Source organism: Canis lupus, chromosome 28, assembly GCF_003254725.2.
Source record: "Canis lupus dingo isolate Sandy chromosome 28, ASM325472v2, whole genome shotgun sequence".
NCBI classification, from domain to species: domain Eukaryota; kingdom Metazoa; phylum Chordata; class Mammalia; order Carnivora; family Canidae; genus Canis; species Canis lupus.
In genome coordinates, this window is record NC_064270.1 from 17,037,211 (window position 1) to 17,050,385 (window position 13,175).

At 54.7% G+C, this 13,175-nt stretch overlaps 1 protein-coding gene across 1 annotated transcript in view; it reads left to right on the plus strand.

The window, feature by feature from the left end:
* Positions 1-6,064: 6,064 nt before the first annotated feature.
* Positions 6,065-13,175, plus strand: part of SORCS3 (sortilin related VPS10 domain containing receptor 3) — a 581,582-nt gene continuing 574,471 nt past the window's right edge. The window contains exon 1 of the mRNA XM_025467140.3: positions 6,065-6,745. Within this exon, the coding sequence (XP_025322925.3) occupies positions 6,080-6,745 (666 nt within the window). The 5' untranslated portion in view covers positions 6,065-6,079. The remainder of the gene's footprint in view (positions 6,746-13,175) is intronic.

The window sequence follows — 13,175 nt, forward strand, 5'->3', positions numbered from 1 at the left end:
GGTCCTGGGATCCAGCCCCTTGCCGAGCCCCTTGTTGAGCTTCACACTCAGCAGGGAGTCTGCTTCTCCCTCTCCCTGCTTATGTGCTCTCTCTTAAACAAATACATAAATAAAATCTTTAAAAAAATGTTACTACCTATACCTATGACTGCTGGGCATATGGTCACCTGTGGTAGAAAAGAGCATCAATCAGATCATAGAGCTTTGCTTCTTAAGAAAGTGTACACGTGTTAAAAAGAACAGATGATTAGAAGCTGCAAGCAGAAGTGTTATTATTTACACCATCTGTTTCACCTGTGATTGCACATTTATGGAGGGTCAGTGCTATGCCTGGATTGGGAGGGGTGTAAGTTGTAGTATGGAGCAAAACAGATACTTGCCGCCTTCATGGACACACACTGGTAAGAAATCTCGATTCCAGTGGTCTTCTGACTACTGTCATCTGCATTTTAGGGTTTGTTTTATAATCATTTACCTCTGTAGAAATTCACAAAGTTACAATGTGAACTACTGTTTTGATGTTAATCAATTAATTAATTTCCTATTTAGTTCCAAAATGGATGTGAAGTGGCTTATCAACACTGCACAGATATGGTAAGACTGAAGAGTATCAAACAATAAAAACAAATGGTATTTAGTAAAAGGGGAACAGAGGATAAAGATCTTGTTCTAAAGACAGTTAGAGCAAATGAACCTGGTACTCAGCTTGACTGTTGAGACAGGAGGATGACAAAGTGAGAAGACAAAGCCACTTGCAGAAAGCCTTTAAAAAAGGATGTCAGTTTTCACAGGAGAAATCCACTTTTTTCTTGGCTTTAGGTTTTATGAGGAATTTGTCTTTAGATCTTCATAGGAGTGCTGAACATGTTATAAAATATGAGAAACAGGTATAATCAGAATACTTCTCTATATGTGCTGGTCCTGGGTGCTGATGGCAAGATCTATTAAAATATTAAAGAGTTGTGGTGGGGGAGAAAAGAAAAGAGAAAGAGAGAGAGAGAGAGAGAGAGAGAGAGAGAGTGCATGAATATGAATAAGAATGTATTTGTAATGTCAGGGAGGAAAAATAGTTCCCCAGAGTGTTATTTCATTGTGATGGCCAGCCCCACCCCCCAAACACCTGAAAGAAGTCATTTTAGGGTGGCAGTAGTGTAATCTCAAGGGTAACTTGGAGCATAGGTTTTGCTTTCTCCAGTTGTTTATAACAGGGACAGGAGCCTGGAGGGAAAATGCATTCTCAGTAGGGCTGCTTTTGCTCTCCCCATTGGACCTGGTTGAGGGCTAATCCTGGCTCCCACCTGCCTTTCTCAGCTGAAATAGGCATTATGCCAGCAAGGGAAATGAGAGTCCATTCTAACCCTAGCCTCTCTTTTAAATTCTAGATGGATATTGAACAGCTTCCATCTTACAGCAGTAAAATTTGGTGATGATGATGAAGATGGTGGTGGTGACAATAATGGATTCAGCTTTGGGTCCCATGGGATAGTCAGTGCAGACATCATGGAAGAGGTGACATTTAGAGCAGACCATGATGGAAATTGTGGCAGAGGGCAGATTATAGACACAAGGAATATGGTAAGAAAGTTCATAGAAGTAAGGCCGTGCATGGAGCCTTCATGCCATTCTGAGAAGCTTGGACTTTATGGACAATGGTTGGTCATGAAGATTTTTGAGGAAGGCAATCCATGGCATAATCTTCCTTAAGTTTTAGAAGGTATCTATGGAACTATTCTGTCTAAAACAGTAGCTGGCAACTAGTCATGTGTGGTTATTGAGCTCTTGAAATGTAGCTAGTAGTTGAAAATATAAGTACCTATAAAATATACACCAGATTTTGAAGACCCAGTACAAAAAAGATGTAGAAATACTTTGGTAATTTTTATGTTGATTATCAGTTGAAATGAAAATATTTTGGATGTAATCAACTCAAGAAAGTATATTATTAAAATTAATTTCATTAGTTTGTTTTTAATTTTTAATGAAGCTACTAGAAAATTAAAAATGATCCATGTGGCTCACTTTATACTTTATTGGACAGCGCTGGTGTGGAGGCTGGCTTGGAGAAAGAAAGAATTGAAAAGTAGGAGAAGACAGAAAGTTACAGTAAAACCTGAAGACAAGAGAGCATGAGAGTCAGATCTAAGGCAGTGACTTTGGGAATAAACAGCAGACAAAAGGTAAAAAGGCTTTTAAAATAGGACTTAATAATTTTTCTGGATATGGGGATTAGAAAGAGAGAGGAGACAAAGTTGCATGTTAAATTTCTAGTCGTGGTGACTGAGAAGGTGAAAAATCATTTTTAGAACTTGATGCTTTGACAGATGAATGGATAAAGAAGATGTGTGAGATATACACACACACAATGGAATATTACTCAGCCATCAGAAAGGATGAATACCTACCATTTAAATCAATGTGGATAGAACTGGAGGGCATTATGCTAAGTGAAATAAGTCAATCAGAGAAAGACAATTATCATATGGTTTCACTCATGCAGAATATAAGAAATAGTGCAGAGCGAGGGAAAACCTGAATGGGAAAAGATTGGAGAGGGAGACAAACCATGAATGGCTCCTATCTCTGGGAAACAAACTGAGGGGTGCTGAAGGGGAGGTAGGTGGGGGGATGGGGTAACTGGGTGATGGGCATTAAGGAGGTCACGTGATGTGATGGGCACTGGGTGCTACACACAATTGATTACTTATTGAAAACAACATCTGAAACTAATGATGTTGGCTAATTTAATTTAATAATAAAAAAAAGAACTTGATGCATGTGGATTTCTGTGTGGACTTGCATGTATAGGAAGCAATGGGGAATCCAGATGAGAAGCTCCAGAGAGGGAATAGAGTAGATTCAGGAGTCAACAAGCAGGAGGTGACAGCTGAAGCAGGGAGATGGGTGAGTAGATGAGCTCCGTCCACAGAGGGAGAGGTGGAGTGAGAAGGAAGCACAGAGAACTGGGGTCATGATGGTGGAGAGGTGAGCTGAGCTTGATTGAGGCTGGTCAGGGAGGACCCCAGAGACCCTGGTACCACATAGACCAAGGGAGATCTTTCCAGATGGAACACATTTACAAATGCAGGAAGTGGAGGCTGTTGGCCAGGCTGTCTCAGGGAAGCCACTAGGTGGTATTTGTTGGGAGTAAGGCTTTGATGAGTCACCTGAAGGCAAATGTCAGCTTGCAGAAAGTCCAGCAGAGAGTGGCAGGCACGGAAGGGGGAGACTACAGGTAGAGGGGAGAACTCTTCTGAAGATGTTTGGCCACTAGAGAAGGTTGGTGGGGACTGGGAGCCTGCCTGAGGAGGGGGAGGCAGCACAGGGCACAAGGACTATTAGGCAAAGGGTTTAGGAGGGAGCGCCTGTAGGTAGAAGGAGGGGCGATAATCCATAGAGCAAGGCCAAGAGGCTGAAGTGGGGCGGGAGATGCGTGAAAATATGACACGTTGGAATCTTTCATCCACTTTTTTCAAACAAATTACTTAATAGTCACATCTCAAGTCCACCTCGAGGATGGGACCTTTCCGCAGGCGCGGTCCAGGTCAGATGGGAGAGAGAGCAGGGAGTTGGCAGCACTGCTCTTGCAGAGGACTGTCTCCGTGGGCTGCCGCTCCCCTCCCCTGTGGGCCTGCGGCTGGGGGGGGGGGGTCCCGCTCCCGGGCTCTGGGAGCGCCCACTCCGGGCGGCCTGCCTCCCGGAGGCCAGTCCACTTCTACCCTGGCAGCTAGCCCCTCCGCGCACAGCCCACGCGGGAGAGAGGCCTCGCGTCCCTCCCCAGGCCCCAGCCGGGCTCGGCTGCAGCGCCGGGCCTTCCCCGGCAGGGGCGCTGGGAACCCGCGGATGGCCGGCTCGGGTCCAGCGCCCACCTCAGCCCTCCGCGCCGCAACTTTTCTTGGGGCGTTCTGCTGCCCTCGGGCTTTGGCATCCCCGACCCCGAGGCCCGCCTCATTCTGGGCTGGTTCGGGCTTGGTTCTCCCGCCCAGCCTCCTGGGTTCCCAATTCCCGACGTCAGCTCGGGTTGGAAAGGCACGTGCGCGAGGGTGGGGCTCCCGGGAACCACTGGTTGCCGCCCTGCGTGGCCAGCTCCGGTCCCCAGGCCGCCTGGGCCTCCTCCATCCCTCTTGGTCCTCCCCTGGCGCTCTTTCGCCTCCTCTCTTCTCCCGCTTTTCCTTCCGCACCATTATTTCGCCTCCCCCCGCCCCGCCCCGTTTCTCCTCCCTTCTCCCTTTCCCTTCTCTTACCTTCGCCCCGTGTCCCGCGTTTCCCCCCCTCTGGCTAGGCTGTAACCATCGCCCACAAAGGAACTCTCCGTCTCATCCCGAGGCGGAGGGGAAGGGCCTCCAGGCGGTCACGCTCTCCGAGCCCCTCTCTCCATCCTACTCCTTTCCTAAACAACCCCTCCTCCAGCTCAGCGCTTCTGGCCTTTCCATCCCCTAGAAATCACGGGAGCTTCTCGGAGGCGGCGGGCGGCCCTTCGTGCTGGGGCCTGTAAGCCACATCTCCTCCTCGAGTTTAGATTCCTTCTCTCCGAAGTCGCCCTTTTCCTACAGGGCTCCGGGGGCCCGGCCCAGACTGCGTCCCAGGCGCCCAGGCTGCGCTTCTGCAGCGGGGTCCGGGGGGCCTGGTGAGCCCGCGCCGCGCCGGGGGCCCTCTCGCTGGCGGCCGGCGCTCCGAAGGAACAACGGAGCCCGCTCAGAAGCCAATCTAGGAAGAGTGAGGAAGGCTGGAAGGTGGGGGCTGGATGCCCCCCGTGGGAGCGAACGCTCTCCACTGTCTTTCCTAAGCTCCGACCCGGGTCCCGGGAAGGAGAGCCGCGGTTCCGGGGAGCGGTGAGAAACCCCCGCCCCTGCCGGGGGCGCCTCCCTGTTCTCTCCCCTCGCCCTCCAGGAGGCTTAAGGAATGACCACGGTCCATCCACGGGCGGTGGGGGCCAAGGGGGTGCGCAGGGCGCCAGGAGGAGGGGGCTACCCGGGGCGGCCTGCCTTGCTCTCGGTATTGCCTTTCCGAGGACTCGCAGGCTCCGGGAATGCAAACACAGCCCGTGCGTGATCGGCGCGCGCCCACGGCCGAGCGGACCCCTCCCCGGCCCCCCAGCCCGTGGCTCACACTAACACGCACACAGACGCGTGCAAGCGCGCACGCACGGAGCCGCGCGCCCCCGCACACCCCAGCGGCCCGGGGCTCCGCCAGGTGCCCCCGCCCCGCGGCGCCCGCCAGCCCCCGGCGCACCCCTGGCTTCCCCCTCTCCCGCCTGCGCGCACGCACGCGCACGCACGCAGTCCCCGCGCCCCCGCAGCGGGCGGGGGCGCAGGCCGGGAGGGGAGGGGCGGGCCGGGAGGGGCGGGCCCCGGAGCCGCGAGCGGAGTCCCGGGTCCATCCCGCGCTGGGCTTCCGCGCGCTGCCTCCCCGCGCGGAGGCTCTGGTCTCCCCCTCGGCTTCCGAACCCGAACAGTTGGCGCTGAAAGCACTTTACTCCTCCTCCTCCTCCCTCGAGACCCCCCCACCCTTCCGCTCGCCACCTCCCGTTCCCCACAACAGCCCCGAAGAGTAACCCCCCGCCCCCCCCACCCCCCGAAACGCGGCCAGAAGCGGCTCCCAACTCTTCGGCGGGAGCAGGTTGGAGGCTGGATTTCGCAGAGACTCTGGATTCGGGTCCGTCGCCAGCCCCTCCTCCTGGATCCGGCTTGATTTCCATCTTTTAAAAGAGGATTTTTTTTTTCTTCTCATTACCTTTGAACGCTCCTTTTAACAAAATTTCTGGAGGAGCTCCGTGAGGAAGATTTTGGGGGGAATCTTGTCTTACGGGGGGAAAAGCATCGAGGGGGCATTTGTTAATTTTCCTTGGGTTTTGGAATCCCCCTTTGGACGAGAGAGCGGGCGACCGAGAGCGAGGAGGGAAGAGGGAGAGGACCCGCGAGCGCGCCAGCCCGGGCCCCCTCCTTCCCGGCCGCCCCCTCCCCACTCCCCCCGACACGGACTCGCTCGCTGGCTCGCCGGCGCGCGCACACCCCCCGCGCCGGACCCGCACCTCGGCGGGCGCCACACTCCCGGCAGCCCGAGCCGCGGCAGCCGCAGCGGGATGGAGGCAGCGCGCACCGAGCGCCCCGCAGGCTGGCCCGGGGCGCCCCTCGCCCGGACGGGGCTCCTGCTCCTGTCGACGTGGGTCCTGGCCGGCGCCGAGATCACTTGGGGAGCGACGGGCGGTCCTGGGCGCCCGGCAGCCCCGGCTTCGCGGCCGCCGGCACCGCTTCCTCTCCTCCCGCGGGCGGCGGTAAGCCAGTGGCCGGAGGAGCTGGCGACCGCGCGCGGAGGCTCCGCGCTGGGGCGCCGGCCCGGGCCAGAGCTGCTGCCCCAGCCGGGCGGCGGCGGCGGCGGCGGCGGCGGCGGCGGCGGCGGCGGCGGCAGCAGCGTTGGAAGGAGGCAGGGAGGAGCCGGGGCGCCGTCGCCCGCAGGCGCGCCGTGGGGACCCGGCATCCCGGCTCCGGGCAAGGCTGGCGGCGCGAGGAGGAGTCGCCGGGCGCAGCCCCCCAGCGCCCTGGAACGCGGGGACGCCCGGGCCCCCGCCCTAGCCGGTGGTGCCCAAGGAAGCCGCCCTCTGGCCAGGGGTCTCCGGGAGGAGGCGAAGGCGCCGCGGGCCGGGGGGGCGGCGGCCGAAGAGCTCCGGCTGCCCAGCACCTCGTTCGCGCTGACCGGGGACTCGGCCCACAATCAGGCCATGGTGCACTGGTCGGGACACAACAGCAGCGTGAGTACCGCCCGGCGGATCTGTCCTCGGACGGAGGGCGGGAACCGGGGACGCACAGTTGCTCGAGGGTCGGGGCAGAGGCGGGGGCGCCCCGACTTGTAGAGAGAACAGGTTTCTCGGGCTTTCCCCACGCCCCCAACAGGTTAGCGGAGTTTGTTGGAAGATGGTGCGTACGTGTGTTTGCTGGAGACCCTAGGTTTGGGGCCACTCGGAGGGGCGGGCGTGGGGGGCGGGGAAGAGTCTCAGAGACGCGCGGGAGAGGGATCTGTGGTCCCTCGCCCGGTCCTCGGCCCGGAGAGCCCGTTCTCCCGTCGGGCGCTTGAACTCGTGGGCGAGGACGCGCGGCCTGAATCGGCGAAGGACCTGCTGGGCAGACGGACGGACGCTCCGACCGCCGAGCCCCCACCTCGTCTCCGCTCCAGCCACACTAAAGGGGCCCCGGCAGCTGGAGGCCACTCGGGCTCCCAGAGCCCTGCCGGCCTGAGGGCCGCTGTTCTCTGCCCAGGCGCGCTGTCTCCCGGCCCCGGGGGTGGCTGCGCCTAGTGTGCCCAAGCCCCGGCCGGCGTGTGACCGAGCCCCCTCTCCAAGCCCCGGCAGCTGCCTGGAAAGCTACAGGAGGGGCAGCAGAAACAAAAGTTTAAAGCGTGAAACGAGACTCCGCACCCATTCCGCACCGCTCACCCTTGCGCATGCACGAGCACACCTAAGTCTCGGAGCAGAAAAACTCGCCTCGGCCGCTGCGTCCCGCCTCACACACGGCCGGCGGAGCGGACTTGGGTCCCTGCGCTCCCCGCGCTCCTCTCCAGCCCTTTCTCTCCGCTGCCGGGTTCCCCCGAGAGCCGCTGTGCCGACAGGTGGCGCCCCGAGTCCCCTCCCGCGGCCCCGGCGCTGGCTGCCGGGCGTCGGGCGTCGGGCGTCGGGCTCGCAGCAGCAGCGGAGGGCGGCCGGGGCGGCTGCTGCGGCCCGGGGAGCTCGCTCCGACAGGCGCCCCCACCCCCGCCGCCCTCGGGGGCCCAGCGCGGCGCGGCCACGCCGAGAAACCGCGGGAAGGCGGTCACCCGCGGAGGTGGTGGGGGCGCGGCCTCCCGCGGGCTACCCACTCCCCTCGCGTCCGCGGCCCCCACTTTCAGCCAGGCGTGCAGAAATCCTCTCCGCTTCTCTGGCTCTCCGGATCACATCAGAGCCCGGCGCTGGGGCAGAGTCTGCGGGATGATGGGTGTCTGTGTGCGCAGCTTTGGGGAACTCATTTGATGGGAAAGCACTGCCCCTCCCCCTGTGTCTCTCTTTATGACTGGCAGTAGAGATTTCCCTGGGAAATTCTGGCCTTATTTTAAAATAAGGGTGCCCCCCGGGGGTGTCACAGGGGCGAGGAGTGAATGACAGGAAAGCCAGGAGTCCGTAGAGTGCAGCACCTGGCGCTGCCGAGTACAGATTTCCTGGTTCTCCACGTCCCCCAGCACAGAGCACGCAGCCCAGCCCCGGCACAGATGGGTGCAGATGCGGAGCTGGGAGGATTTGTGCGGTCTGGCTCCCCAGCGGCGCGGTGGCTGGCTTCATCTGCCTCCAGTGAAGACCTCCAACGCTTTGGAGGGAACAACTCCTGGGCAATGGGGGATGTGGAGGGTGGGCATCGCGTGCCTTAGTAGGGGTGGGTGTCCGAAGACTCTAAAGTCCCCGGAGGAGAGAGGGAGAGGGGGAGAGGCAATTCTCTGACAGCAGCTGGTGTGACTCTCAACTTCATTTTAGTTTGATAATGAGGAGTTGTGTGTGCGCATGTATGTGTTTGTTCATGTTCATACTGGGCGAGGAGGATGAAGAGGATATGTGGAAGTAAATGTGTCCCTAGGGGGAGGAGGTGCTGTCCTCACATATGTAGGACTTTATTACGGTCACATTTGGACAATATAAATTCACTCTGCCTAAAGAGTTTTCTTATGTCTGTGCCTTTATTTTAAGGATCATTTTTTGTTGTTGTTGTTGTTGACTTACGGATGGGACTTGGAGAGAATGCTTTTTGCAAATAATAGTTCTAGGTGCATGGCCTTCTCTGCCCATCTTCAATGTGGATGTGCAGTAGAGGAAGTGAGGGGGCAAATCTAGCCCTAGGTCCCCTGGGGAAATGGCTGGAAGTTGAAAGAGGGGGAGAAGTGCCTGGGGGAGTGGACCAGTGGGTCTTGAAGCCCTTAGTGACAGCAGTGAGATCTGGACAATCCACGAACAGCCGTCAGGATGCTTATTGATTGTGTTCTTGGCCAGTCTTAATTGTCCAAGCAGAGGACAAGGCAACACAGGTGGGTGCAGGGACCCCATCCTGTCCTTTCTGGTGGAGAGGGACTGCCTGTTCAGCACCTGGGCTGGACCTGCCTCTTCCCACCCTACTGTGTAGGCAGTATCAGCAGGAAAGGTTTCATTGAGGATCAGGTCTGTGCTGCTCTAAGAGATGAGGGGGATACATGGTCATGTGGCTCTGTGTCTGAGAGACTTTAAGGAACCCCCCATGAGCGAAACAGGGGAAACCAGGTCCTGCAACATTTCCAGGTTAGCTTTGTTCTCCCCTCCCCCTCTCCTAAAGATAGCAAAAGAAGATGCTGTAAATAAAAGCCAGGGGATGCAAACTTTCCGGAAGCTTCCCTCATCATTGGTTTCAAAATGAAGGGGGATGTCCTAGCACCAGGCTCTTCCAGCATGAAAAGAGAGTTCCACCTTCTGACTTCCAAACGTGTCCTTTTCTGGGAAGGCCACCTACTTTAATTGTGAACACATTGGGGTTGCCTGGTCTCTTTCCAAGTGCCTTTGGTGGACCTCATTACTTGACATGAATTCCCCTTGGGGAGGTTTTCAGTCACCCCGTATAACTGAAATCAAACTCCACTCCTACAGTTTGCAGCCAGGCATGCAGAGCTGGGCATGCCCCGCTCCATTTGTCCAGGTGTGCCCAGGGTCTCTCTCTGGCCTTTACTATCCTGCCAGGTGTTCTGGGTGAGGGGTGAGTGGACTTGGGCTTGGAGCCTCTATGCTGGAAGGGCACTTGCCACCCTCTCTCTGGCAATCTCTAGCTGGATTCCTGGTGATTAATGGGCAAGAGACTGTTTCACAAACACCCGGTGGGAGCTCCATTCCCAGGGCTTGCGGGAGGGGAGGGGGGACAGAAAAACACATCATTCTGCCCTTCCTCTTTAAATGAAGGAAGATGCCTTCTGCTTGCTCAGTGAATTGGCAGATGGCTCTGGAGACTGAAAAGTTTTGAAGGCTATGGTCTACTTCTCCATGCCCCCTCCTCCTTGGAGTAACCCTTGTGGGGGGGGGATCCCCCTTCCTGGTGCTGATTTGAGAATGCTGCATTCTCCCTTGGATGACCCCCGTCCCTTTCCAGCAGCTCACTGGCAGTGGAGAGCGATTTGCAGGCTGCTACCCCTGCAGTGTGTGTCTGGTTGGAATGACTTGCCAGATAGTTTTCAATTAATGTGCCCAACAATGCACCTTGGTGAAGAGAAGCAGGGAATGCTGATAATTCCAGGTCCCCTCCAGATCACCCTTCCCTAGCATGCTAGGAGGTGGAACACACAGAAGCTCCCAGGAGGAATTTCATACCTTTAACTAATTCAGCTGGACTGTGTTCTAAAATATTTACTCCTAATGTGCAAAATAGTGACAGCTTTGATCAGATTAATTGTATTTCACTCACTGGAGCAGCTAATTGTAGCTCTCAGACAGATTTTTCAAATAGCTTTTGGCTGGATTGTCTTGCCTTCATCGTCCCTGCTCACAATCCTCGTGTCACAATATCTTAATGCGTTTTGCCTTCTCAGAAGCTTAATAAAGAAGCCTGCCACATAAGCCGTTCTTCAGGGGTTTGCCAAAAAGAATCTGTTTTTTAATTAATATTACAAGGGGAGCCTATCCTTTGAGATGGAGCTGGGAAATGCAGCGGGACATAACAGCACTAATTGCTCCTGGTCACTGTCATCTGGGGTTGGGGGTGGGCTGGGGAGAGGAGGGGGCTGGACATAAGGCTATTTGTCTCTATTTGTCTGCTCTGCGTTTCCTCTGATGGCAGGGTTACAGGGTGTGATTTGCTTCTCAGACCCTGCAGTGATTTCCAAGGTGAGCAGAATTTGCAAACTCCTTAATTGGGAGGCCTGATTTAATGATTGCAGAAATGCAGTGGTTGGAACTTGCTTCATAGTTGGCAAAGGAGTACTGGGGAGTGGCTTCCCCAGTTGTCTTGGATTTAAAGAGAGGAGAGTTTGTGGCTCCAGAGCCAAGAAGGCTCAGGGGGCTGAGGGGAGCACTGCTTTTCCCTTGGGCTATGTAAATCTGTTATTGTCACTGGGGAACTTTGGAACTGGATGGTAGATTGGCCCTGGATCATCCTGTAAGGAGCAGAGAGGTGTGAGAACGCCAGACCTGCTAAGATAGGAAGGTGCACCAGGGGTTCATCCAAGGCTGGATACACCTGAGGCCTGGTGGTTTGGCTCATTTGTTCATTTTCTGCTTGCTTTGGCCTCTTGACAGGCTTGAGATACTTTTCCTTACAGAGGGAGGGAAAATGTCCAAGGATAATTTTTCAAGTTTGGGAGAAAAGAGGTCTTAATGGAGTTGAAGGTGGAAAATAGGGAATGTGAGCATCAGTGGGCTTCAGCGGAACCGTCATGGTGGGGAGGGGGTAGATGGAAGCTGGCTGGCCATACTCACCCCCTTGTGTCAGGGGGGTGACTGAGAGAAGAGTCTGGATGGTGCTCTGGTTTTGCTGGCAGTGAGTGAAGATGAGAGAGCTCTGCCTCACAAGCAGGAGGGACTCAGCCACGTTCCACCAAGTAGGTGAAGAGTGAGTCTCAAGTCTTCTAGAGCAGAAGCTTCAAAAGAATTAGAAGTCCTTGTCCCTTGAGGTGTCAGTGATTTATTTCTTGGGTTCTTCCTAACTTGAGAGTTATCATAATCAGGCATATTTCAGTGAGTATGTCTATCTTCTAGCTCGAGTGCCTTCACCTTGGATTCAAATCCAGAGTCATTTAGCTTGGCATTCAGGCCCCTTCACTTTATGTGTCCTGGGTCTTCTCCACCTCTCTGTTCAACTATTCCCTGGTACATTCCTTCCCTCTAGCCAAGGGAGCCCCCTCATTGTCCCAAGTCCCTTCTCGACTCTGAGCCTTTGCCCTTGAGGTCTTCTCTGCTTAGAATATACTTCTTCCTCTACTGAGATGCACCTGTTATTCATAGCTCTGCTCAAGATCCAAATGCATTTCTCTATAGAGCTTTCCTTAAAAGCATTTATTTCCCTTTTTCCTAATTGCCTGTAGAATTTAAAGACTGTACCACACATTTGATCATGATTTAGTTCAGTACCTGTTTATTTTAATCTTATATCATATTGTGTTTTCAAGGTGAGGGATGAGGTATGAAATAATTACCACGGCACCTCCCCCACCCCTCAATGTGAGATTGGCCCTTCTCCTAGGGGCACATGGCACAGCGCTTGTCACATAGGTCAGTATTCCCTCACTGAACTGACTCTGGGGAACTAGACAGTGCCTTAGCTGTGTGGGGAGGACAGGCTAACACTGTGTCTTAGTAGCATTGCATTTATATACTTGGTTGATTATTTCATATATGAATTTTAGTTCAAGATTTGGAGGCATCCCTATGCCACTTAGTAAGAAAAGAGAAATAGGGACTTGGCAATAATCCTGGCTTCTTCCTCTCAGACTTCAGAGATCATATAGATTTACAGAAGGTATTCAACCATTTGCTGAGTGTTTCTTATGTGTTTGGCCATGTTCTGGGCACTGCGGGGTCAGTCGGGGTGTGATGGAGGGAGAGAGAAACAAGGATAAGACAGCATTTGCCTCAAGGGCCTTCCAGTATGTTTCGGATGTGAGACTGCTAACAGTAAAGGTAAATAACACATGATACCAAGATAGAAGCCATGGGGTGATATGTGGTTAATTGTCAAGCAGTCATTTCTGGCCATGAGTTCAGAGGAGAGAGGCCCACTGGGGAAGACACTGTGGCATTGAGACTCAGAATGTCAAGGTTGGAAGTGCACGTGATTAATTGTCTTCAGCAAATCACTCAGCATAGAGATGAGGGGTGTGGGACTCAGACAGAATCATGGCATCCTATGCTCCAGACTCGCTCTTCCTTTTCTCTGTATAGCCATCCCTTACTCACTTCCGAGTGTCTCCTTTCCCCTGGGGTTGACAGACCAGTTTTCTTCCAAGAGGATTTATGTGTTTTCCCTTGGGGGGAGGAAGTAGGATGCTGCCTATTTTATAGGTAGGATAGACTGAGTCCGAAGTTGACTATACACACAAAGCTAACCAGAGAGGCTTAGGATTGGGTTCCTCCCTCGGGTCCCCTGGCTGTGTTCTATATCCACATGCCCACCCACTGAGGTGGCTGCACGCCATAAATATCAAGCTCCTCAATG